Source organism: Hipposideros armiger, unplaced genomic scaffold (assembly GCF_001890085.2).
Source record: "Hipposideros armiger isolate ML-2016 unplaced genomic scaffold, ASM189008v1 scaffold_22, whole genome shotgun sequence".
NCBI classification, from domain to species: Eukaryota; Metazoa; Chordata; class Mammalia; order Chiroptera; family Hipposideridae; genus Hipposideros; species Hipposideros armiger.
This window is the reverse complement of record NW_017731372.1, coordinates 1,255,045-1,282,475: the sequence shown is the minus strand read 5'-3', so window position 1 is coordinate 1,282,475 and position 27,431 is coordinate 1,255,045. Positions and strand designations below refer to the sequence as shown.

General features: G+C 41.3%; 1 protein-coding gene across 2 annotated transcripts in view; it reads right to left on the bottom strand.

Moving 5' to 3' along the window:
* RGL1 (ral guanine nucleotide dissociation stimulator like 1) overlaps positions 1-27,431 on the bottom strand; it is a 226,258-nt gene that overhangs the window by 131,942 nt on the left and 66,885 nt on the right. For both annotated transcript variants that reach the window (XR_002123139.1, XM_019635546.1), the window contains exon 2: positions 24,671-24,822. Coding sequence is in view for 1 of the 2 variants with exons in the window: in XM_019635546.1 (XP_019491091.1) it covers positions 24,671-24,790 (120 nt within the window). In the remaining variant the exon portion in view is untranslated. The remainder of the gene's footprint in view (positions 1-24,670; positions 24,823-27,431) is intronic.

Below are 27,431 nucleotides of genomic sequence, written 5' to 3'. Positions count from 1 at the left end.
TTACACAGAAGGAAGGAAAAGACCGCAGCTCAGCGCTCGGGGAATGGAGGAGCGTCACACTGTTCCTGCAGCCCGTCAGGCCCCATGTTCCAGGTCCGCCTCCCGGCCCGGAACTCTGCCTGCTCCCTCTGGGGAGGGGGCCCCGCTTCTTGCTTTCCATTCCATTCTTTCCTCCTCCCAGAACTTGGAGGTCTGCCCATCGCCCCGAGCTTTAGCGGCTGGAGCCTGCTACCTGCTGACAGGTCTCCTCAGTCCCTTATTTCGGATTGCATCTCTCAGTGCCACGTGCCCCTGGGTTGCCCAGTACCAGCACTTCCCAGCCTTGAACTTGTCACCCACCTCCCAATACCAACTCTACTTGTCGAGGCCCTGCAGATTAGAGCCCCACCCTACCAATGAACCTGCTTTCTTACTGTGCTTGTGTACACTTGACTCCAGTCAAAATAACCTCAGTGCAGTGTTGTTTGCTACTCGTGCCCCACCCTCATGACCTCCCAGATTCATTTCTGCCAACGGCTCAGCCTGGAATGGGCTTTATCCCATTCCATCCCCATTTACTGAGGAATTCTTAATAAATAATAAGCCCAAAAATATGACAGTCCATAATCTCCTCCCCACCCTCGCTGGAAATCACATCTCCCTCCTCTGAGCTCCTGCAGCTCATTATCTGGACTTCCATTATGGATTTTACTGCATTCCTCTTTATTTGAAATGTCTTATCACCCTAACAATATAAATAAACATGTTGGAAATCAGATCCATGTCTGATTACTTAGCAAAGCGAAACAGCCAGGGGAGAGAGGGAAAGAGGCAAAGAGAGACTTGGCTCAATTTCACGAAATGAGTAATGGTCCATCAAGGATTGTGACTGAACAAGCTCACACTGTGAAGTGCCTGCTTAGCACCCTTAATCAAATCGTTCCTGAAACGTAGGGGCGAAGGGCACCTGTCTCTATGGACTTGAGGAAATTCACTGAGAGTCCCTTAGGTAATAATAGTATGTATTTTTTCCTTAGTTTCTTCCTTTTTGCCTCTTTATTTGGAGTTATCTCTTTATATCTCCCCTCCCCTCTTCCCTCTCTGAATGCACCTGGAAGCCCCCACCCACCACCCCAAGGTTCTATGATTCCCAAGAACAGAGCTGGAATACATTCAGTCACCTAGCTGAAATCCCTTCACTTCTTACTTTAAGCACCTACTGGGTCTACAAGTGTGATGACAGGAGCACAGCAACTTTCTCCACTGAAAGAAGGAAACTCAGGGATCCAGGGAGCACAGCAATACCCTCCCCTGGTCACCTTTTAAACATTCTGTGATAGCTAAAAGGCATGGGTAGGCAAACCAGACTGACAGGCGGGTGTTTCTGTTTATGATTAGGTGGGCAGAGGGAATCCTTGCGCCCTGCATTACGCTCAGCCTCTTGTCCCCTACAGAGCAGTACATCTAGACGTGGAGACCCCACTACCCTCTTATTTTGCCAATGTCTATGCCACAGCGTGATGAGGGAGAGTTAAGCAGATTGTGCATCATTATTTTGCATTCATTTTCCAGCATTCCTCTTGGGAGCTCCAGATATTTTCGAAAATATGACAACAATCTGACTAAATCCCTGTACGGTAGCTAGAGCACACTCCCAACAAAAATAAAATAATTATAACCCACCCACCACAATGTCTGCTCTACCTACATAACTCTGTAATATTAGACATTTTAGTAGAAATTCATAGTGCCAAAGCCTAAGCCAAGAGGTCTAAAGGCCCAATGGTCAGGTGTCCTATGATGCTAGATGGACATCAAAATATAAGGTTTTAGGAGGAAGCATTTAATTATGATCAAACATGCTTCAAAGTGCTTTGAAGTGGTTAGTCCTTCCTCCCTGCTTCCCTGTCTGGGAAATGAATGCCACTTCCCTGATGAAGCTATAAGCCCTGAGGTTCCCTTAGAAGCATCAAAGAATATTCACTCTTCCTTACAGATTTGATGAGGCAGCAGAGTCAGTGATAACCTCTCAAAATCCCATGTGTCCAGGTTGAGATGAAATGGTCAAGCCCTGTCTTCCACATGTTTGGCCTGGAATGGAAGCCCTGGTGTTCTTCTGGAAGGTAGCTGGGGACAGAATGCTATCAGTGGACACTCCTCATAATTGGAACCCACATCCTTTTCTAGCCCTGCACAGGTTGAAAATTAGCTTTTAAGGTGTGGGACAAGAACTACTCCATTGATTAGCTTCAGAGCTGGATGGATGCTTGGAGTGCGGGATGATGTGAGCCTCATTTATTTATGTATCAAATGTCCAGAAACTTAAACAAGGGAGCACTTTAAGGATTAAAACAGAAACCAGCTACCCAAGTCTGAGAAAATATTATTTTTTCTGCTCAAAGTCAATTTTTATAATCTTGAGAATGTAAATGAGCATAATCTTTTTAGAGCAATTTGGCAATATCTATCAATATTAAAAACACACATTCCCTTTGAAAAAGTAATATCACTGCTAGGAATTTATCCTATGGATACACATGGGACATTTCAACAGAACTGTTTACAAGGATGGTCACTGAAGCATTATTTTTCATGGTTTTAAAATGGAGTGCCACTCAAATGCCAGAGTAGGTAAATGCTGTGCTTGCCTCCTCTCGTGACCATATCAAAATTACAACTAAACTACAGAACAACCATTATTGGGAATCACCTGAAGTCTAGCTGAACAGAAGTCCTACAACTAAGGACATACAGAAGCAGCCACCTTGAGACTGGTCGGAGAGGTGGAGACGTGGAACAGGCTGGTCCCACACCCACCTGTGGTGGTTAAAAATCCAGAGGGATATCTTGGCTGCAGAGGTCCACCCTGAGGAGTGAGGGGTCCCAGCCCCACACCAGGCTCTACAGCCCAGGATTCCAGTGCCAGGAAAAGAAGTCCCTACAACTTTTGGCTGTAAAAACGAGCAGAGAGTGTGTCTGAGTTAGAGAAGGGGGACTAGAGTCCCAGGTGTTGCCCATGCACAGACTTACTTGCTGACAGACTCACTCACTCTGAGCTCCAGCACTGGGGCAGCAGCTCAAAATGCACCAGGGACATATGGAGAGGAACTGAATTATCTGGGTTCAGGGCAAGGGCTGGAGGCGCACCTTTCTCCCAGACAGAAGTGCTGACAGAATCCATTGTTCCTTTGTTGAGCCCTGCCCCAACCCAGTGTGCAGATGCAGGTGGCCGCCATATCTGAGTCCCATCAACCTGGCTAACACAGTTCGCCCGCCCTGGTGATTCCCTGAGACCCCCACCCTGCCCAACTTAAGGGCTCACTCAAGTCTCTTCCAGTGGCTTTTCCATACAAACAGCCAAGGCTCATGCCGCAGACTTTTCTAAAATCTCTCAAAGGTTCACAAAACCCAAACAAGCAGCATCTGGCCTTGTTGTGCCCCATACCTCTTGCTGAGCAGCCCCAAGCCCAGCACTAGCAGCAGCCAGCCCTAGTTCATAGCTTAGCCTCTCCCAAGCACCTCCAAGCCCAGCATAAATGGCAACCACCTGCAGATCAATTGGCCCCAGGCAGAGCACAAGCAACAGCTGATCTTGGCCTGCAACATAGCCCCTCCCAAAAGGCCCCAGGACCAACACACCTGATGGTCATCTTCAGACCACACCGGAGCACCACCCAACCACCTCCACAAAAGACACACCCAAAGGGCAGACTGGACAGGCACTAGAGCCCTGCTAAAGCAAACCCTGCTCTGTAGGGTCAGCCCCTGCACTGTAGTCACAGCCAGTCATCACAACCAATCAGCCTGAGGGTTAATCCCTACTACTGATGTGCAAACAGCAACCAAGGCTCTACTACAAGAGAAGGGCACACACAATCCACACAAGGGACACATGTGGAGCTTTGGCTCAGGTAACTAGTGAGACTGCACCACTGGGACCCACAGGATACCTACTACATAAGGCCACTCTACTAAGATTGGGAAACATAGCAGCCCTACATAATACACAGAAACAAACACAGGGAGGCAGCCAAAATGAGGAGACAAAGAAACATGTCCCAATGAAAGAATAGAACAAAGCTCCAGAAAAAGATCTAAACAAAATGGAGACAAGCAGTCTACCAGATGCAGATTTCAAAACACCAGTTAGAAGAATGCTCAGTGATCTCAGGGAGAACTTCAACAAAGAAATAGAAAACATAAAAAGAACTAGTCAGAAATGAAGAATACAATAACTGACATAAAGACTACATTAGAGGGACTCAACAGTAGATTAGATGAAGCAGAGGATCGAATCAGTGATTTGGAAGAGAAGGTAGCAGAAAACAGCAGAACAGCAAAGAGAAAAAGGAATAAAAAATATATAAGGATAGTTTAAGGGGCCTCTGGACAACATCAAGCATACCAACATTCACCTCATAGGGGTACCAGAAGGAGAAAAGAGAAAGCAAGGAATTGAGAACCTATTTGAAGAAATAAGGATGAAAAACTTCCCTAATCTGGTGAAGGAAATAGACATAAAGCCCTGTGAAACGCAGAGTCCCAAACAAGATGAACTTAAAGAGGCCCAAACCAAGACACATCATAATTAAAATGGCAAAGATTAAAGACAAAGAGAGAATCTTAAAATCAGCAACAGAAAAGCAGTTAGTTACCATAAGACTGTTGGCTGATTATTCAACAGATGCTTTGAGGGCCAGAAGAAACTGGCATGAAATATTCGAGGTGATGAAAAGTGAGAACCTACAAACAAGATTACTCTACCCAGCAAAGCTATTATTTAGAATTGAAGGACAGATAAAGAGCTTCCCAGACAACAAAAAGCTAAAGGAGTTCATCACCACCAAACCAGTATTACAAGGAATGTTAAAGGGACTTCTTTCAGAAGGAGAAGAAGAAGAAAAATGATAAAAAATATGAATAATAAAATGGCAATAACTACATATCTATTAACAATTACTTTAAATGGATTAAATTAAATGGATTAAATGCTCCAATAAAAAGACACAGGGTGGCTGAATGGATAAGAAAACAAAACCCTTACATGTGCTGCCTATAAGAGTCTCACTTCAGATTGAAAGACACACACAGACTGAAAGTAAAGGTATGGAAAAGGTATTTCATGAAAATGGAAATGAAAAATATAAAACTGGGATAGCAATATTTACTTACACCAGACAAAATAGGCTTTAAAACAAAGGCTATATAACAAGAGAAGAAGAAGAACCCAGTAATCACATTTCTGGGTATTTATCCAAAGAAACCCAAAACACTACTTTGAAGGGACACGTGCATCCATATTTTCACTGCATCAGTATTTACAATAGTCAAGATATGGAGACAACCTAGGTGTCCATCAGTGGATGAATGGATAAAGAAGAGGTGGCACATATATATACAATGGAATACTACTCAGCCATAAAAAAAATGAAATCTTGCTATCTGCGACAACATGGATGGACCTAGAGGGTACTGTGCTGAGTGGAATAAGTCAAACAGAGAAAGACAAATGTCATATGATTCTGCTTATATGTGAAATCTACAGAACAGGATAAATGAACAACAAAAACAAAAACAAGCTCATAGATACAGACAGCATTTTGATGGTTGCCAGATGAGGGCAGTGGGGGAATGGGTGAAGGGGAGGAAGGGATGATGAGGTACAAATTGGTAGTTCCAAAATAGTCATGGGATGTAGATAATAGCATGGGGAATATAGTCAGTAGAATTGTAATAACTATGTATGGTGTCAGATGGGCACTGGATTTACTGAGGTGATCACTTCATGAGTTATATGAATGTCTAATCACTGTGTTGTACACCTGAAGCTAATAGAATATTGTATGTCAACTGTAATTGAAAAATAAAAAATACTAAAAAAAAAAAAATACATCTAAATGTCCATCAGTACAGAGACTGGCTAAATAAAAATGCCACATTCATATAATGAATTACCATGGATTGGTTAAAAGAATGAGATGGATTTGTGCATGTCAATATGGAAAGATTTCTAAGACACATCACTAAGGGGAAAAAGCCATGTATAGAACAGTGCATATAGTGTAATCCTTTATGTGTTAAAATACACACATATATGTGGACATGGGTACATAATTACATGTGCATGGAAGAGTCTCAAGAAATGGTTGGCTTCGAGTCAAGAACTTGACATGGGGTGGAGAAACAGCTTAACAGGGTGGCATTTGGGAGAGAGATTAGGGATCCGTTTAGGTTTTGTATTTGTACTCCCCATTATTAAAAATAGTAATAAATGTTCTATTATTATTTTAAAGGGCTTCCAGTTAGTGTCTTCAACAGCAATGTGGCCAAAGAGGAAAGAAAAAAGAGATTCTTCGCAGAGAGATCAATACCCTCAGCCAGCTGAGCTAAAGAGGAAGTATTCCAGTCCTCAGAGAGGAAGACCTTGGCCTCTGCAAAAATGTTTACTGTGTGTGCGGGTGGAGGAGGAAGTGGAAAGAAGAAGAGTAATCATTGCCTCATCTGGGTTTTTAATCGAATTTAATTTTTTCTACTTATTTTACTTTGGAAAGGGACTTTGATAAGAGGAACTAGCCCTTGCCTGAGATGAGGGACCAGAATGTCCCAGCCATCCAGAAAGAGTCAGAAGGCACACTTTTGGCCAATCAAAAGGGCAAAAGAGAGGTGTTCTGAGGGAACGGTGACAAAGCTACTATACTTAGCAATAGGCCTTCAAGTAGGAGGAATAAAAACCAGCCTCAGAGACCAGCCCTTCATGAGCTGCTCAGGATTCTTTTACTACCGAACGGCATGACTCCTTTGTTTTCTTGGGCCCAGGGGAGAAAAAGAAAACCCTTTTGCTTCTGCGAAAGTCTTAAACTACCGCTTCATTAATCCATGTCAGGGTCCAGGTTGGTGTGGCACGTGCAATTCTTTACCCAGATGGTGTGAAGACATAAGGCAAAGCTGAGCCTCAAAAGCCCACTGCACTGAAAGTCTCACCTGTCACATAACTTCTGTTTGTGATACACACGGAGGCTTTCTGTCAGCCAAAACCTCCCTCCGTGGCTTTCATCACGGAGCAAAATTTATCTCAGTACAGTGTCAGCTGGCATTGGCCTAGATATAAATCCTATAAAATAAGCATATCTTTCACATTATTTTCTAACCCGATGGCGATCCTGGGATCACCAGTCCCAGGGTGAGCACAGGATTTTCCCCTCTTCTCACTCACCATCCCATCACTTATCAGCACAGCAGAAGCTGGTGGTTAACAACATGATACGCCTTGTTGGATAATTTCTAAATACTGGAGCTTCTTCAGGGAAGTGGATGTTCCCCCCAGGGCAGGCTATTTCAGCTAGTTACAGCACAGGGCTAATGAGGCCAAGGTCATGAGCTTATTTACCCTGAGGGCCAATTAGCTTTGACCCATTTCATGGCCACAACCTATATCCCTCCACCCAAACAGCTGTTTCAAAAATGGACACCCCTGATGACAAAGGGGACTGGTGCAAAGTAAAATAGATGTATTAGTTCAAATTTATCCTGCTCCTGGAAAAAAATGACACAAGGCATATCAAAAATATTAAAATTACATCCCCTGGTATTTGCTCCAAATAGATGGGGACATAAAACACCAAGCAGGTCTCAAAGATCTGCACAACTGCTGGACGGGTCATCAGATGAAAACAGCCATGCAGTCAGAGACAGCCCATTTCTCCTTAAGAAGAACGCTGTCACACCATGAACCCATTTCTCCAGTAAAACACTACTTTAAAGAAAATTATTTCATTTAGTACGTAAGGAATAGTCTACTTGTTTACAGAAATCAAGAGGAGTTCTATCAAATTCCATGCGCTTTATCATCTCACTATGTATTTTATGTAAAAACTAAATAAATTTTAGTCACTATTTGATCTGTGCATTTTCCATGCTAATCTTGCACTGATTTTTTTTTAATAAATTGAGAGTTCTGCAAATTGCCCCAGTTCTTCCCTCACAAATATGTTCTTCACCCACACACTGTGCATAAGATACCTTCTGTTTTTTGGTTTGTTTTTTTTTTTCAGCTGGTTCACAGAACCCAACACTGATACTTAAAACCTATCCATAAAAAGAAACAAATTTACAAACTGTCTTTCCTCACACTTCAATCTACCTCCTTGTATTTGACTTTTCCAAGACAATCCACAAACATAATCTCTGAAATAACACATGCACCAGTATCTAATGCACATAGAAAGACCTAGAATTGACCTTGGGGACTAGCTCACACGCTCATCTTGCCTGACCTAGAATTAGCCTTTGGGGCCATTTTACATACCTTGAAACCTGAGCACATCTGCAACCAGTAAGCTCTCTTATCTCAAGGTAATGAAAGTTTGCAATACTACAAATAAGAATCGCCATTGGTAATCCCTGATCCCAGAAAATGGGCAGCTACACTGCTCCCTTGCTGGTATGAGTCTATCCTCTGGGGGAGTCCCACCTTCTCTGTGCCTTCCTACAGGTGTCCCCTGAAAGACTGAGTCTACGGGAGGCTCCCAGATCCCACAGTGCCCGGTGGACCACTCTGCCAGGGGACTGAAACAGGACCTCCGCTCTCAGAAACTGCTCCACCTCTCACTGCACATTTGCCTTCAAAGGAGCCAGGCCTCAGAAAAAAAGATGCACCTAATTTTCTAGAGATTGAGCCTGTTTTGGAAATGATCCAAGAAAGTAGGCCCTGCTCAGAGAGATTTATGCTGACCAGGTATATTTGATCTAAAACCTGAGAAGTGTGGTTTAACCATGGATAACATACATCAAATCCAGCCAAGGGCTGAGGTTCTAGAGCAGCGGTTCTCAACCTGTGGGTCGCGACCCCCTTGGGGGTCGAACGACCCTTTCACAGGGGTCGCCTAAAACCATCGGAAAACAAAAAGATATTTACATTGCGATTCATAACAGTACCAAAATTACAGTTATCGTATAGCAACGAAAATAATTTTATGGTTGGGGGTCACCACAACATGAGGAACTGGATTAAGGGGTCGCAGCATTAGGAAGGTTGAGAACCGCTGTTCTAGAGTATGGACTCCATGTCCTTTTTCCATCCTAGAATTTCTGTTCTTCCCAACTTCTTTCAAGGACCTCTCCCAGTCCTTCATGGGTTATCAAGCTACCCCACAGTTTCTCTGTTTACCCACATAAAGGACAGGAGCATAGTATATAAAATAAGGCGCCCCCCCAACCCTTCCCAACTATGGAGGATTATACACAAACTTCATTTCACTTATAAAACTGTATAGTTTCTATTACCCCCTTACTATTTATGAGGTCACTAGAAAAACTTCTACTTTTTTAATGTCTTTCCTCTCCTGTTTATCTTTGCTCTCCCCCCTCAGTCCCTAGCTGTTTGCTTTTCCCTTCTTCTCTATCCTGTAGAACAGAACCAGTTTTTTCTTTGCTGTATAATTCTAAACACAGCCCCTGCCAATCACCCTAAGCTACTGCTGCATCATGCTGATGTGCACCAGCTGTGCCTTCCCGCGGTTGGCCCATCCTTAACAACGGGGTCTCCTCAGATCTTCCCCCGGGAACAAGACTCCACATATACATCGAAAAGTCATAACCAGTGGGATGGAAACTGAGCCAAGGATAAATAGACCCTGCTTTGAACTCTGATCACATTAAATAAGAAAAAAAAAAAACTACAACTGGGGTTGGGGTGGGGTGGGAGGAGGATGCTGCCCAGAGTTGTAGCTTAAAGATTTTCTGTTAATTTCCTCAGTATTAATGGGGAAAGAGGCGAGTCAGGGAGTAAAGGCAGGGAACATTGTCATCATGAAGAACGCAAGTGGCAATCAAATGTATACTCCCAAGTTTACAAAGAGCGGTCAGGAACTTTATGATGTAACCAGAGTTTGCAAAGTGGAGAGTCTTTGAGAATCTGATATAATCATGAAAACCCAGTGCACGGAGCAACAGTTGGGAATTCGAGTCCAGTGATGTTATTCTGCAACTTTGGGTGAATCTATCTTGGATCATCAGTTTTCCTATCAACTCCCTCCCTGAGGAGTCACTGTCAAGGTCACCAGATGGTTTCTGTATACTGAATTGTCTGGCCTGTTTATTTTCCATTATGAAACCATGTGTAATGGTCGTGCATTTGTACATGATCTGATATCGTGAATGACTGTCATTAGAATGTAGTCACCCTCTGTCTCTGCCCCAGTGGCTATGTTCCAGACTCTCCAAACCAAACTCCATTCGTCCTAGCTGCATAGGATAATGCACAAATGCCATTGGTTTTGTTAAAAGAAAAGTCTTCCAGGTTGTAAAATTATTTATTAGTTTCAAAAACTCTGGCTAACCTCAAGATCAGGGACACAAACATGATCCATCTGACACAAGAAGACATCAGCAGTCTAAGAGAAGCATGATAAAGTTAACTTCTTATTACAAAGCTCGTCGACTTACAAGTTAGGTTCCCAAAGGCTTTCTTCAAGCCCTTTTTTCTGTAAGTCCAGGAGGATGTTAAATAAGCCACTGCTAATAACCTCCTGTTGACGGCAGGGAGGAATGGAATACTTCGAGCCAGGACAGCAAATCCATCTACGAAAGTTCTTAAGTTGAAAATGTATAGGAGACAGAACTTCTATACTCATTTTATGCACTTGAGGTAGAGTTTCTGCCCACTAAAAATAGCAGCGACATGATTTGGGGCTCCCCAGAAAATGCATTATTCCATCAGACTTCAAGCACTGAATCATCAGTCCCTAAGCAACAGCATTAGTACAAAAATGGAGACCCCGCCAACAGGGGCCTTGATGTGTTGGTGGATGAACTCTCCCCAGGAGGCACAAAGCTTACATGGCTTCATGTTCGGACTCATGCTCTGCTTTCAAGCCTCGTCTGCCCTACACCTTCTACTTGGAACCCTGTCTTCCATCCACATTGAACTTGACTCCCATCCCCCAGCCCCTACACCTTTGCATGAGCGAAGGACTTCTGTCCCCACCCCCATCTCCTGGTGAAGTTCACCCTCTTCATTGTCCAAGTCTCATTTTAAACCTCATTTACTCCTTCCTGCACATCATTAATTACTCTTAGCTTTTCTTAACCTCACGAATTCGGGTAAAATGTGCCTCACATATGCTCCCCTTTAAACTTGCATCTCCTTTAATTGCCCTGATTAGATGGATGACGCCTTTTTAAGAAATCTGTACTTCCCACTGAACCGTAAGCTCCGTGAGGCAGGGTTTCTGTCAGTCCCACTCATAGTAGTTAATCAGGATTCATTGGGTAAATGATTCAATGCACTATTACATATTTATTTAGGTAAGAATTAATTCATTTTGAATGTTTTCTTTCTTTAATGGTTATGTCATTTTATTAAACCCTTTTGTTTTTGACATGTTTAATTTTTAGAATCAAAAAAGATACAAAGAAAAAAAATTACATATATATATATATATATAGTTATCAGGAATGTCATGACGTATTTTTCTATGTTTTTCAATGCAAAAATATGTCATGACTTTCCCGACAACCCAATATATACATACATATACCCAGGGGGAGGGGAGGTGGGTGCCCAAAAAATGTATACACATGGACACTTTGGTCAACGTTGCTCAAGCAGTAGTTTTTCATAATCAGAAGTGTCTGGACGCTGATGATAACCACTCTGAGCACCTCTTGTAATTGCAGAAGTCAAATGTGACTCGTATTCATCTTATTGGTATATATTGAGTATTACAATTTCAATACAATTTTCCTTTCTTAAAATGTGTGTACTTTTCTTTTTGGCATCGTGTGTGTGTGTGTGTGTGTGTGTGTGTGTGTGTGTGTGTGTGTGTGTGTATAAAACCATGTTCACATTACCACCATCTGAAACTGACAAATGTTAACAGTTGTGCATATTACTTTCAGTCTATTTAAGACTATTTTCAAAAGGCCAAAACTCGAATGGTTTTGTAATCAATCCTCAGTTAACTAGAAAGAAAAAATGAAAACAATATTATTAAGTACTTGCTATGTGCCAATCATTGCCCTGATGGTGCATATATATTATACATTCAGTCTTCCTCAAATAATATTATCCACATTTTATAGATGAAGGAACTGAGACTTAGAGGAATGACTACTACCCAAGAATAACACATTCAGTAAATGTCACGACCATGTTTAAACCAGACTTTATTTAAATCCAAACTCAATGGGGCTTTCCCCTTTATTGTCTAGATAGATCCTCAAACTCTACCCACATCTGCAAGGAACCTGAACTTTTTGATCCAGAGAATGTATTTTCATATTTGTTATTCATCTTCATTTTAAAAACGTCAGGCCGGCCGAGTGGCTCAGTTCGTTAAGAGCTCACTCAAGAGTGCGAGCTCTGAGCAACAGGGTCACTGGTTCGAGTCCTGGCCTGAGCTGAGCTGCTGGTGAGCTGCCAACAGGTGGCAGGATGGTTCAGCTTAAAAACAAAACAAAACAAAACAAAACAAAAAAATAAAAACATCAGTTAACTGCCTACCATGAGTCCTGTGCTGTTGTCTCATTAATGTACAGAAAATTAATTAACCAGGGCACTGCATTCATAAACATTCTGGCTAATTTAGCAGTAGAGTAAGAAAGAAAGTGGTTATGGAATAGATGTTTCTCCACTGCAAAAGAAACATCAAGGCAATGAGAAAACAGCATTAAAAGGCTGAATAGACCCCCATTGGTTAAAGATGACAAATGACGAGATATATTCAAACTAGATGACCCCTGGAGTTTCTCCTGGTTCTACCATGACTATAGGTTGTGGCTGTGGTATGAAAAGACTTCATAAGCTGTCTAGATATTTTTGAGTCATATTTAAAAATTGGTTGTCATTTATGATTTCTATAGTCCTCTATATTTTTGTTTTCACAATTAAAAAAAAAAATGAAACCTATGGGCCGGCCGAGTGGCTCAGTTGGTTAAGAGCTCGCTCAAGAGTTTGAGCTCTGAGCAACAGCGGTTCGAGTCCAGCCCGAGCTGAGCAGCCNAAAAAAAAAAAAAAAAAAAAAAAAAATGAAACCTAGAGATGAATAATTTAGTTCCTTTCTCCATGCATCTTCTCTGTTCTCAGTTCAAATTCATTCTTATGGTTGCTTGATTGTTGACACCTGCATGGCTATACAGCTCTGGTCTGGTACAGGGCAGCCTCTGCACCTCTTCCTGGTGGTCCCTGCCTCCCTTCCAAAAATGGATGACACCTTGGTCCCTGTCAAAAGGGATTACTTGTCCTTGTATGTGTACTTTGTACTGAGGGCCTTGTTACATTTCTATCAGTAAGTCCTGAATGTTTGGGAATCATTCACTTTGTGACAGTATTGTCAGCCATTTGGACTTCTCTTAACAAATTACAACGTCTGTACTCCCATTTGAAATCCTGGCACATTCTTGCCTTCCCAGATCTAGCACTTCAGTTATTCCTTAAAAATAACTTCTCCTCTCTCTTTGATACATCATGATTTTTCTATCACAATGTTTCAAGTCTCTCTGCCATTTCTAACTTCCTTAATCAACATTTTTATTTTGAAACAATTCACCTTTGTTCTTGCATTGTATCCATCCTACTTGAAATGAATGTTTTAAGGCAACAAAGAGTTAGTTTGTAAGCATCATTTAACCATAAGGGTAAACAATAGTGGGTGGAAAGGTTATTTTGTTTACTGAAGACTCTTTTCATCAGGTTATTTATATGTGTAAGCTTTTATTGTCACTGGATTTCTTCTATACACATATGTTGTTGATTTCTCAGAAATCCAGTAAAAATTGTAATGGTTCCTATTATTGGCAAGTACAAGCCACAGAATAAAATATATGTCCTTTTGTCCTTCAGAGCAAACACCACTAACCCCCAGTAATTCTGTCACTTGGGTATTTCCTCAGGGTAAGCAACAAAACGTGCGATAGTTGTTTATCTGTCTGTTCCTTTGTTCATTCACTCATTCATTCAACAAACATCTCAACAGTGTAGTGATGTAACTTTGAATAAGACAAAGATCCTCACGTTAGGAGCTCATAGGTTACTGGAAAAATATATAAAATAAGAGATTGGTATATAATGTGATACACACACATAAAGAAAACACAGAGTGCTAAAAAATATATAAGAAAAAAATGACAGTGGCATACAACATGGTCTGCGGAGATGAGGTAAAATTCCCAGAGTCTAAAGGATGAGATGGAGTAAGCTAGGAAAAGGGGAAGGAAAGGCATTCTAAACAGAGAGAACAGCATGATGTGCAAAGGCACTGGGGCTACTGATATCAGAGGGCAATTTTTTATAGAATGCTAATCCCTTCCTATCAACGATACCACCCCAACCCCCAATCTCCACCTTCCCGAAATATTCTTCATCTATAAAGTTTCCTGAGATTCCTAGACCAGGGTTTCTCATCAAGCCAAGCAGGCAAATTTCTCAGATGTCAGGTCATGGGTGAAGAGTTTATAGTGAAGGTTTTTCAACTATTTCCTCTTCCCAGACCCTGAGAAAGGATGGGCCTTTGAACCAGCCAGTCATAGCTATGGGAAAAAGTACAACCTCTCCCAAACAGCCTACGTTTGTAATCCAAGGACAAATTTAAATACTGTTGTTTCTCCCTTATATTTGTCCACTTGAAAGAGAGAGAGGTCCAAGGTACGGAAGACACTTCCTTTCCCTTTCCTGGGAACTATTTCAGTTTGTAAGTTCTTCTCCCTCCAGCCCCTGCCTCCCTTGACTCGTGTCAAGCTTGTCCTGGCATGAAGGAGTTTTCAAGGGAATAAAAAGAGACCCTTAGGTTTCCGTTGAACACAAACAGTGGGCTGAAACAGAACTGTTTTGCAAACTTTTTCTTGGAGACCTGAGAACCCCATGAATGCAGCTCCATGAAACTGGTCTTTTTTCTTTCCTTCCTTCCTTCCTTCCTCTCTCTCCCTCTTTCTCTTCTCTCTCTCTCTCTCTCCCTCTTTTTCTTCTCTCTCTCTCTCTCTCTCTCTCTCTCTCTCTCTCTCCCTCCCTCCCCACCCCCTCTAAATTTACCTAGAGTTTCCTTTACTCTATGTACAAAATGCAAAGAAATAAAAAAAATGTCCACATCGCATATGATGAAGGCAGGTTTTGTTCTAGGGCTTGGAATCTAACAGAGCAGCTAAATCGGTTGCAAACATCTAAGATTTTTACAGGAAAAAGCTCTCTACATATCAACTCTGTCTTATTTTATCTTCTTAGAGGTGTTTGCCTTTTCCCATTCAAATGGTCACCTGAGCAACCTGAATCAGCAGCCAGGATAACACAATCGAGAACCCAGCCTGTCCACTCTGTTTCATGAACACCGCCCGAGAAGCACACGGCTGACTGACATGCCACCCCATCTCACACACAGCGGGGAGGGAGTAGAGCTGAGTGGTGCTGACACACCCGCATCTGCCCACCCGCTAAAAAGTTGATTTGTCTATCTCAACACAATGAAGTTTAGTTGGGGTTTATCTTCCTGGAATGTTACCCTGTAGGAACCTTAGAGATGGCAGTCTCATTGGAGTCAGGCAGTTATGTCTACAGTTTTAAATTCCATAGTCTTTTAAAAACATAGAAAGGTCCTAGAGTGTGGGGCCTTCCAGAACGTGGGGGGAATCTTGAATTCAGACAGCAGGGGTCAAAAGCAACTGTTATACAATTGGCAGGTCTATATGGTGTCACATTTGTGCTCTTCCTACCTCACTGATTCATTCAATAATAATAAAAGTCTACATTGATTGCTTATAATATAGGAGGCACTGTTCTAAGGACTTTATATAGTATAACTCAATTCATTCTCACAAGAACCCTATTAATATACCCTTTTTACAAATGGGGAAACAGAAACACAACGATATTAAGAAATCTGATGAGGTCACACAGCAAGTCTGGCTCTAGAGTCCGTGCTGTTAGTTCCTCTATATATTTTCTGTATTCAATAAATATTTACTAAGGGCCTATTATGTGTCAAACACTGTGAATAATACTGGACGTGTACAGATGAATATGACAGAGGCCCTGCCCTCGAGGGGCTTCCACTCCAGGAGATATAGGAGATGGCAATATATAAACATACAAGCACCATTCATGTGGTGAGTCTTACGACATAGATAAGCAGAGATGACACGGGACCACACAGTGTGGTCACCCTGGCCAGAGAGGTCAGGGATATCTTCCTCTAAGAGGTGATGCTCAAGCTACCTTCTAACAGCAATGCTGAAATGGAACCATAATGAAAGGTTTTGATATCTGGAGTAGCCCCTTCAGTGTACACTGTGAAATGTATAGAAAATGTCATGCCATGACTCAAATGGTCTTACCCTGTGCACTTGGGACCCTGGCCACAAGAGCCTATGAATAAAGATAAGAAGAAATAAAGTGGGTAGATTGGCACTAGAGAGGCCTCCCTGCCATCAGGAGCGTGTGTGCCCCGCGGTGACAGCGGACTGGGGGGCGGCGGTGCCTCAAGTGCACAGGGAAACGGGTGTGATTCCGGCAGGCTGTAATGTCCACAGAAGCAACAAGAGTGCAGGCAATGGGTGAAAACACCCAGGCTCCCAACAATGAGGCTGTTCGCAGTTGGACCCCAATCAGTAGCGTGGGGAACTGAGCTGCGTCACACAGAAAAGACAGCGACAAAGAGCTTGGCAGAGTCTCGGGAGTCCATTTCAACAGAGCAGAGTTAAGGGCGGGGCGCAGTCTCCATGCAATCCTAGGGTACTGGATGGGAGGACTGAGCGGGGAGGCGCAGTCACACGCGCGGGGACAACACTTGGAGGAATGCGAGAAAGTTACGACTCCGTGGGCACGCTGGCATTTGTTCACACCAGACATCACAGAGCCAAGCCCCGTGAGAGCATGACTGGTGCGATTTAATGAGCTGAGGGTGCTGTCCTGGCCAGGATTAGCTTAAGTCTGGGCAGGGACACCAAACAGAGAGTCAGATCGATTTCAACAATTTGGGGTAGGCAGTTTCACGATGAGACAGGAGCATCAAGTGAAGAGAGACAAACTTGGGTTTGAATCTTACTCTGCCACTTACCAGCTATGTACCTTTGCGTATGCGCCTTAACCTCTAATCTTCAAATTCCTTACGAAAAATGCATTATGGCTCTGAAAATGAAATATCTTGATGAATATGAAGGTGCCAGATAACAGTTCTTTGCACAGAGTAGGTGCTCAATAAATGATATTTTCCCTCCCTTACAGACCCCAACTGAGTAGTATTGTCTCATCATTCTGTGTCTCCCACGGATTATACGTTTACTTACTCATCACAGTAAAATATTTCAAAGCATTTTTATGGATTAATAACTTCCTCGGCAGAACATTTCTACCCCTTTGCCTCATATTAAAATTTGTGGCAGAGAGAAAAAGAAACTCATTCAGAATCACAAAGAACCCAAGCTCTCGCATCACACCACAGCCTATAAATTCACAAAGAGCTGGCTCTTCGAAGATTAACACAATGCACTCCCACTGCTTGTCCAAATCGTCATCCAGTTTTGTTTTGTTTTTAATTCTCTCTCTTCCTGTCCCTTAGATGAGTATGATTTAATCTCCAAAGTATGTGTGATGAACACATTACTATTGCTTCCTCCAAGAATATGATGTTACACTGTGGGGCCCCATTCCTGAGCTGGATAGAGGGGAAGAGGTCAGATGTTCAGTCTCCATGCAGGCATTTCGCTTCATTTCACACAGAGAACATCTCTGTTCCATAGCCACAGAGAATATTGCGTAACCTTCCTGGTAACCTTCTTGCAAATGTAAAAAACACTGGACATAAATAAGTCCGGTGAAGGGTGGATGACTCAGATTCAATCAGCAATAACAACAAAATCACCACCACTTCGTGCTTTCCAATGATGAAGCCAATGGATTGATCGCCTTTTTACCCAGAGATGGCAATATTCTGGCTGATGTTACAGTTTAGAGAAACAACATATTACTATGAAATTATGATTACATAATTCCTATGAAAATGATCCATCCATCAATTATCAGATATTTATTTCAACTTATGTCTAGCAGTATGCCAGTGCTTTGAGGTTTATAAATGAAGTAGAATTAAAACTAATGGACATGGGGCCGGCCGAGTGGCGCGATGGTTAAGAGCTGGCTTGGGACGCCAGAGGGCCCCGGTTCGGATCCCACATATGAGGGCCAGTGACACTGGCGACGGCGTGAGCTGCAGCCCCTGTGGCAGTGGGTTGCCATGGGCTACCGTGTGTGGCCAGCAGCCAGCGTGAGCGGCCAGCCGCCCCAGTAAGCGGCCGTCCAGAAGCCAGCGACTGATCTGCCTCGCCCAGGAAGAGCGCAATGATGGTGCCAACTTGGGCCAGTGAAGCACGTCCTCCACAACTAGACTGAAGAACAAAACAACAGCAACTTGTCTGTTCCCCTTCCCCCAATTCCCCAGCACTGTTCCCATCCCCCCGATTCCCCAATAAAAAAATCTAAAAAAAAACCAAAAAAAACAAAACCAAAAAAAAAAAAACTAATGAACATGGTCTCAAGAACAGACAGTCTAGCTAGAGAGAGAATTCCCATCATGAAAAACAAAGTGGAACCCCACACAATCCCCAGCTGAGCATTGACCAGCATGGTGCAGACAGAGAAGAGAGTGACCACAGTGGTTTAGGGTGGTGTTGACATGCTCTAGGCTACCTTCCCATGTCTAACAGAGGAGTATTTCTAAAACACAAATCTGACCACATCACTACCCCTGCCTAAAACCCCTGATTGACTCCCCAAGGCCCCCAGATAATTTCTGAATTTCTGAGGAGGCACACTAGACCTTTCATTACATGGTCCTCTCAGCCCCACCCCTTGCCAGTCCTCTTCTGCTACAGATGCTCCAAGCTGCAGCACGTTCTGTCTGACACAGCGTTTTATGCAGCTTTCCCTCTCGCAGGAATATCTGCTCTGATTCCCCTTCTAAAATCCCATTCGCTGGGCTAATGTCTACTTTTCCTTTAAGAGTGAACTCAAGTATCACCTCACTGGGAAGCCTTCCTTCCCTGACACCCACACACACATACTCGTAAGCGTACTCACACCCAGACTGGATTACAGAGCCACGCTCAGGCTCTCAAAATACCTGTAGACACATGTGTTGAGCACTCATCCCCATGTAGTGCAATTATTGCTTTACTTAACTCTGTTTCCCCACCCTGTTGTCCATTTTTTAAGATCTTTATTGGGGCATAATGGACACATAATAAAATAAGTTCATTTTAAGTGTATAGTTCAATTCGTTTTGACAAATATGTACACCCATGTAACCACCATGACAATCAAAGGACAGAACAGTTTTATCACCACAAAAGCATGTCTAATCTCCTTACTGATCCCTTGCTTATTTAAAAAAAGAAAAGATACTGAGATTTTTTTTTAAAGACATTTATTTTTCATACTTGGCCATTCTATAAAAATTTTGTTATTTTCTACTACATTCAAGTATTACTTATAATTTAAAAATTAAATATTTCCCTTTTAAGGGTATATTTAGAATAATTAAAAATGAATCACTATGTTGAAGATAAAATATTTTAATTGCAAATATATTTGACAGATTGAGTTGTGCCACACAAAATTTGTAAATAATTATGTCAGTTATGAATAGTCATGTGTAAGAAAGTACTTATTAAATGTGGCCAACAATAGACTCAACATTATCTAAATGACCAAGTAAAATAATTGTTAAAAATAAGTTTTTAAAAATATTTGTAAATTCTAAGATCACACTTTATTTAAATAACTTACAGAAGAGTGTAGGACTAGCATTTCCAGCAATGTTAAATATCCTAATTAACTGTCCCAAGAAAAATCACTAAAAATGATTGATAAAATAAAATTTAAAAACCTTTTTCAATATATAGTGATAGGCTGGCAAGAAATAAGAATTCTTAAAAGTCAAAACCTATATGAGAGCAGAACCTACAGAGATAAGCATTAAAGTCAGCCTCCACTTGGAGGGCATTGGCCAAACCAGGTAAACGGAAGCTTTATTTTTTGTAACAATTTTTTAACTGCCTACCGAAATTCTGCTTTGTGGCTGCCATTTCCCCACCTCATCTCCCTCACATCCATGTGCAGCAGTAGGACTGGCTCTCAGTGATAGAATGTAAAGTGATACAATGCATGTCACTGCTGGTCCAAAAGGGATAAAAACTGAGTGTGTCTTCTTCAATCTCTTTTTCTGCTATTGGGTTGTTGGAAGAGTCATGACGTATTCTGTCTATGTTTTTCAAAGGTCATTTATTTATATGAAGAACAAAGATCAATTAATGATATATTGCCCATTTTGTTCGATAGCTTTTTGCCATCTTTCAGTGAACTTCATAATTCCTTATTCATAGAAGGACCTGTCTTTATTTGTGAAAAACTAAACAAGGTGCTGATTAACAGCCTCATCTGAATTGAACATTATAACACACAAGGAGCTTTGAAGAGAGTGAGACAAGTGGAAGTCTGACAACGCAAGGTCAGGTGAGTATGGTGGGTGTGGCAACACATCCCATCCAAGCTCCAATCATTTTTGACAGGTAATCAAACGTGTGCGGTCTCACGTTGTCACAATGGAACACAACTCCTTTACAATTAACAAGCTCTGGATGTTTCTGGATGATGGATTCGTTCAAACTGTCCAATTGCTGACAGTACACATTCGAATTGATTGTTTGGTTCCTTGGTAGGAGCTCAAAAAACACGACACCTTTAAAATCCCACCACACTGAGAGCATAACCTTCCTCTGATGAATGTCTGCTTTCCATGTCGTTTGAGGCGAATCATCATGTTGGGACCAAGACTGTTTGCACACCACATTGTTGTAAACAATCCACTTCTCATCACCAGTTATCAGTCACTTAAAAAAATAATTGTTTTACTCACATTTAATGACCATATTGTAGATGTTTATATGCGCCGTCAAATGAACTTCTTTGAGTTCATGCGGAACCCAAATATCAAGCTTGCTTAGTATCCCAGCTTCTTCAGGTAGTCGTGAACGCCTGAATGATGGATGTTCAATGTTTCTGCAATCTCTCATGTCGTGTAACATGGGTTTGACTCGATTAATGCCTTTATTTTGTCATCATCAACCTCAGTGGGCCTCCCTGACCGAGGAGCTTCGTTGAGATCAAATCACCAGCACGGAATTTTGTGAACCATCATTGGCACTGACGTTCTTGTAGAGCATTGTCACCATAAACTTGATGCAACTTTTCACAAGTGTGATGCGTGTTCTTCCCTTTACGGAAGTAAAACAGTAAAATATGGCAGAAATGACAGTTTGATCTTCCATCCTCAACTTGTTGTAAAATCTCCAAAACTCAACCAAATCACTCAATTTTTTTTAGAATAAAGCTAGAACTATCAGCTGTCAAATGACATAGCAATAACATAGATGCGAATGACTCTAGTACTTCCAAAAATGAACTAGTGCCATCTGTTGCAAATATGCGTCATGACTTTTCTGACAACCCATAATTACTAGCTGAACACAGAAGATTTGTAGGCCTCAGAGGATGGTGGAGTTGCGAGAAGGAAATATTCTGAGTCCCTGAATCGCCATATGGAAAAAAGCTACACTCTCATGAAAAACACCTAAACTGGACTAGTATGTGATTGAGAAATAAACTTTTATTATGTTACAACACATAAATTTTTTGTTGTGTTTGTTACAGCCTTAGTTCCACTCTAACTAATATAGGTTTTATTACTTTAAAAGACAAGGGGAACAATAAACAAAGTCTAGGACTGGCTCAGGAGAGAAAATCTACAGGAAATACCCACTGCAGAAAACTGGGACACCAAAATGTTATTCCCTCAGCATTAAGGTGAACTGGGGATGAAATGCCCTTCGTAACAATGTGAGGAAGTTTCTTATCTTGAAATATGGTGCTGAATAGGGGCAGGGAATGGGGAATCATTTCCCCTTAGAATGAATTACCAAAAGCACACCCATCCATTGGTTTCTAGCCTATATTCACATTGAGTGGTCTGAAAAACCTCAAGCTAAGAATTTACTTCAAAGTGACTTCCAGCTGGTAGCGCTCCCAAAAGAAAATGCAAATTCCCTCTGAAGAAAACTCCCTTCATTCCAGGAAAAGCGACCCATGACCAAAAACCATAAAATTCACAAAGAAACAAAACACCATGTGCAAGAGCCAATAGAAAGAACAGATAGTGGAATAAGACCCATAGCTGTTAGAACTGCCAACTCAGGATATGAAAACAATATATTTAATATTGTTGATAAAAACTCCTCCATGAGTCTCTCTTGTTCCTTCATGTCTTGCTTTGTACGCCAAAAAATCAAGGCCCTGCTGATCTTTACTCAAACCATTTTTCATGCCTATGTTTGCAGCAAGTAACCTTTAAGAATAAGGTAGTATCTCCCTACTAGACAGTAAGCAAGACTAGAAGAAAGTCTAGCCTTGCTTACTGTCTACTATAAACTGACAAGTTTCCCAAGGTCAGCGAGCCTCTCCTGTGTAGGCAGCTATCTAGGTCCATCTCTGTCACTCCTATAGAAACTGGGACATAGGGAACCAAAACAAACATGTTAACACTCTGGCTACTATTAATACTTTTTCTGTGACCAATAAAGTCTTTTGTCTCTGAGACAAGAGTCTCATGTCTTTTTTCAGCATCTATATAACTGTGGCAAGCTAATTTGCAACTAACATGAAATCTCAGACCCTTCATAGTTCTTGACAGTCTTAAAAAGTAAAAATATGAATAGAAAGCAAGAGTAAAAAAAAAAAAAAGACTGAAAGACATTAAAAGAACAAAACAGAAATTCTAGAAGTAAAAAAAAAAATACAATAATTGGAATTTAAACCTTAATGGTTGAGTTAAAGGACAAATTAGATACAACTGAAAAGAGAATTGGTGAATTGGAAGACATATCTAAAATTAATCAAAATGCAACACAGAGAGAAAAGGAGATAATAATTGTAAAAAAATTCAAGGGGCATGAGTAAAAAAACAAATCTTATTGAAGTTACAGAAGGAAAATGAAGCAAAAGCAATTAATTGAAAAGAAGATTACAGAGCTGTTTCCAGACTGATGAAAGACACCAACCCATGTATTTGGGAAGCCCTATGAATTCCAAGAGTTTAAATAAAAAGAAACTCACACTTAAAGACAAAAGAGTAAAACTGCAAAACAGCAAAATGCAGAGATCTAAATAGAAAGAAAAGACATTATATTTAAAGAAATAAAATTTGACTTTTAGCTAATTTACAACAGAAACAATGGAAGGCAGAGGAAAATGGAATATTTTCAATGTAATAAAAGAAAGTAGAATTCTATACCCATGTAAACTATCATTCTAAGAGTGAACTCAAAATAAAGGCATTTTCAGACCAAAAAAAAAACCAAGAAAAATTCTTTTGGGCAGGCTTAGAAAAGTAAATTCAAAACAAAAAAGAAAAATTATCTGTGATTTAGTTGAGATGCAAAGAAAACTTGATGAGCAAAGAATGAAACCCTATTTTATACCAACTTGACTGGAAAAATTAAGAAGTCTGACAATTCCAAAAGATGGCAGGATGTGGAACTGGGAAAACTTTATGCACTGCTGGTAGGAGTGTATACATTGGTACCACTTTGAAGAACAATATGACAATAACTTTCAAAACAGAACTTGCATATATGCAATTCAAAAATTCACTTATTAACATAGAAAAACTTTTACACATGGACACTGTTATACTGGGGTACAAGACATATAATAAGTACATTCATAGTGGCATTATTCATATTGGTAAAAAGAAAACAACTATAAATAGTTGAAATGCCCATCAGCATAACTATGAATAAATAAATCATGGTATAACCACATAATGGCATATTATTCAACAGTGAAAATTAATGAATTACTACTATGTATATTAATATGGCTGCATCTTAAAAATCTTAGAAACTATGTTAAATTTAAAAAGTGATATTTGAACTCCAAACATAAGTGCTGTGAGGACTTGGTATAGTGATTTCTCATGGCAGCATCTTTTTCTCTTTACAGAAAAGAAAGTCATGTGACTAAGCTTGGTAGTAAGCTTGTCTCCCACGGCTTTGCATCTTGAGCAGAGAAATGTGAGAATAAGGAGAGAGTGAGGAGAAGTTTGGAATTTATATTAGGGGGACTTTTCTGCGCAGTTTCTACTGACTGGTTTCCTGTCCTATTTCCAAGCCTACTTTTCCAAACTACTCATCAATTCTGTAAGCCTCCCAACATCCTCCAATAATTGCCCATCTTCCTTGAATTAGTCAGAGTCCAGTTTGTTACTTGCACCCAAAGAGCCCTAACTGATATACTTAGCCTGATGCTGTCAGACAATGAATTTGTACAATTCCGTTTGTTACAACTGATCCTTAGTCATCAACTTTCTAACTATGATTTGATTTCCCATTCAGGTTCATTTTCTACAAGGAAAATGTCTACCTGTATGTTTTAAACCCCAGCGGTCAGTGCTACCTCCTTTGGCTGAATCATTGTGGGGTTATTAATGTCCAAGGGACATACTCCTGGCTTATTGCTCTCCGCTCATGGTTGTGCCTACGGCCTCTGAATAAAAATTTCCCAAGCTGGGCCTGTGGTGCTGGCTACACAAAGAATTGGTCTCAAGTGTAAGAAAATCCATCCCTGCACCGACTGTGTCATTTAGAGTTGTCTTACCTCCTCTGTCTTTAAAACTTCCCATATTCGAGCATGATCTTCCACCAGCCAGGGTCCTGCGCTTTCCACCTTGGTGGGAAGTTTGAATTTAGATAGCACTTGAGTAGGCTCTCCCTCCATCTTGAAAGAGCCAGACAGGAGGCATTACGGATCTGTGTGGAAGAATCAAATGTGATCCAGGTTAAAACATTACATAACATAAAAATATATATATATGTATATATATATGAAAGCAAATGATCATGCTTGATTTGTAGATAATGAAAACACTGAAGACAGAATCACGATGGGCATTAACTTTTATGGCCACTTTTTATATTTTAAATATTCACTTTTGGTATTTTAACACAAGCTTCTGGAGGCAGGCTTCTGTCCATTTTGATCATGGACCAAGTGATATGAATTTTAGAGTCAAGTAAAAAGCATCCTCTGCCTTTTATAACTGCTTGTCACTTTGCTCTGGCCCCCTCAGGAGGAGAGATGGAAATGGGCGGATATAAGGCAAGCCTGAGTAATGTTTTCTCATTTCCAGGCCATGTACTGCATGGAGAAGAAACACTGGCTGTGACGTCAGGAGTTTTAGTCTTCACACATCTATTGAGCAGTTGTTTATGTGAGGCTCCATGCTGGGCATACACAAATAATTTGGTAGTTTGGTTCTTAACCTTAAGCAGCTTAGTGGCTCAGGGCATAAAGGGCTGTGAACAAGACACCGTAGTATAGTGTATTACAGCACAGCGTGCAAAATGCCACAATAATCACGTTTCCTAACTGCAATGGAAGCACAGAGGAAGAGTCTCTTCGATATTTATTGGCTGTTACTTTCTTGAACCCTAGTTTCATCAGCAGCTGCTGTAAAGACAATATTTAAAAATCGACACGTACTCTATAAAGTCTACTTGTTCGATATCGTTCCATCTGCCACTGGCTTGTTCAGAATGACATCGCACCTGCTCAGCACCACCCTGACCTAAGGAAGCTATCTCCTCTCCTCCATTCAAGTTCCCCTGAATCTCTCCATCTCAGGGTAATTTTTTGAAAAAAAAACACCAAATCTGATAATGATGTTCCACCTGCCTGAAACTTTTCCCAGAGGATAAAAATCCAAACTCCATAATGTGGCATCCAAAGCCCCCTGGTGCCTAGCTTCCTCCACCTCCCTCCTCCCAGCATGCCCTGCTGCCTTCTCAGCCACTCTGTTTCAGCCATTAGAAAGTACTTATGGATCTCAAATACATCCACTACCTTCGTCCTTTGTGACACCTCCGCTCCACCCCAACACCAAGAGAATAAAGACTGCTCCTTTGTTAATCTCTCTACAAACACGGGCCAGATTTCTATCATGTCATCTAGTATATTTATTTATATATACACTTTATTATATTTATTTGCTTTCAACTCTACTTCCACCGTCTGGTCTTTTAAGCATCCTGACACCAGATATGGTGTCATATACAGAATAAGTACCACACAAATGTTTGATAAATTGGTTAATTCGGTAAATTATGAGAGTCCAGTGAACATGAGGCCACAGATCTAATCTATTCAAATAACAGATGCAAAAGTCACGTGACCTCTTCTCTAACTTTTTGACGGATTTAGCGGGCTGTGAGCTCGTCATAAGGAAGGGCCAAGTCGTTAGATCATTCATCGTGCACCCTCAAGCAGCTAACACTGCAAGCTGCAACTGCTCATTCGTTAACAACAGACTGGTTTTCATGGACATGTCTTCAAGGAATGAGCATGTCTGCAAAAAGCAGATCTTGTGCTCACGTGACCTACGGCCTAAATAAAAGTAAACGGAAGTCGGCATTGATAAGCTGGGCAAGGGGTGGTACGTCAGAGGATTTGAGAAAAGGGTGCTGTGCTGCGGACTTACTTCCCTGCCTCACATTTCCTCTGTCGGCCATGGACAGCAAGCCGTGTGCTTGCAGAGTGTAGTGATGAGAAAACTACTAACCAACACCACTTTGCAGCACTAAGAAACCCGGAGCCAGAACACACTCCCACTCGGCACCAGGAAACAGAACCTTTGTAATGAATGAACAAAGCTCTTCTGAGTGGACATGCTAATAAATGATGCTGACACATACACGCAAGGAAATAAACAAAGCAGAGTCATGTGGAGGTTTCAACCCTGCAAAAAAAAAGAAATTAAAATAAACAGGCAAAGTGGAAACAGGCCAGGTTAGTAGGGAAGGAAATTCCATTGTTGTCATTGGAGATAATGCTGTAAACAACAAATAATAAATCAAAACAAAGAGGAAAAAAACTACGTGAAGTGGTTTTGGCTGTAGCCTTTGTATATCATGGAAACATAACAGGATAAAACAGACCACAAAATCTCAGGGTGAACGATGGGCCATCTTTAAGCCTAATGTACCGCAGTGACCCCACGCCTCTTCCTCTAGTTGGTCTGCCCACACGTGCTTCCCCGATCTCCGCAGTGTGGCTGAAAGTTGGCACATTTTCAGTGTCAGAGGCTGAACTCTAAGGCATACTGACTTCCCACAGATTGTTCCTTCCTCTGTTGGGGAAGAAGATGCAGTTATGAGTTTTAAACCATTCCAAAGCACTTGGAAACTAAGGGTGGATGCACAGAGGCAGCCAGCTCTCCTGAGGCTCTTCAAGCATTTTGAGATCCTCCACCCTAGCTGAGGCTTGAGGACTTTTCACCCATGCTCACTCAGTACATCTCTTCACTCACAAAACAAAACAAAACAAAAAACAAAAAAGAACACCCATATATGCAATATATATA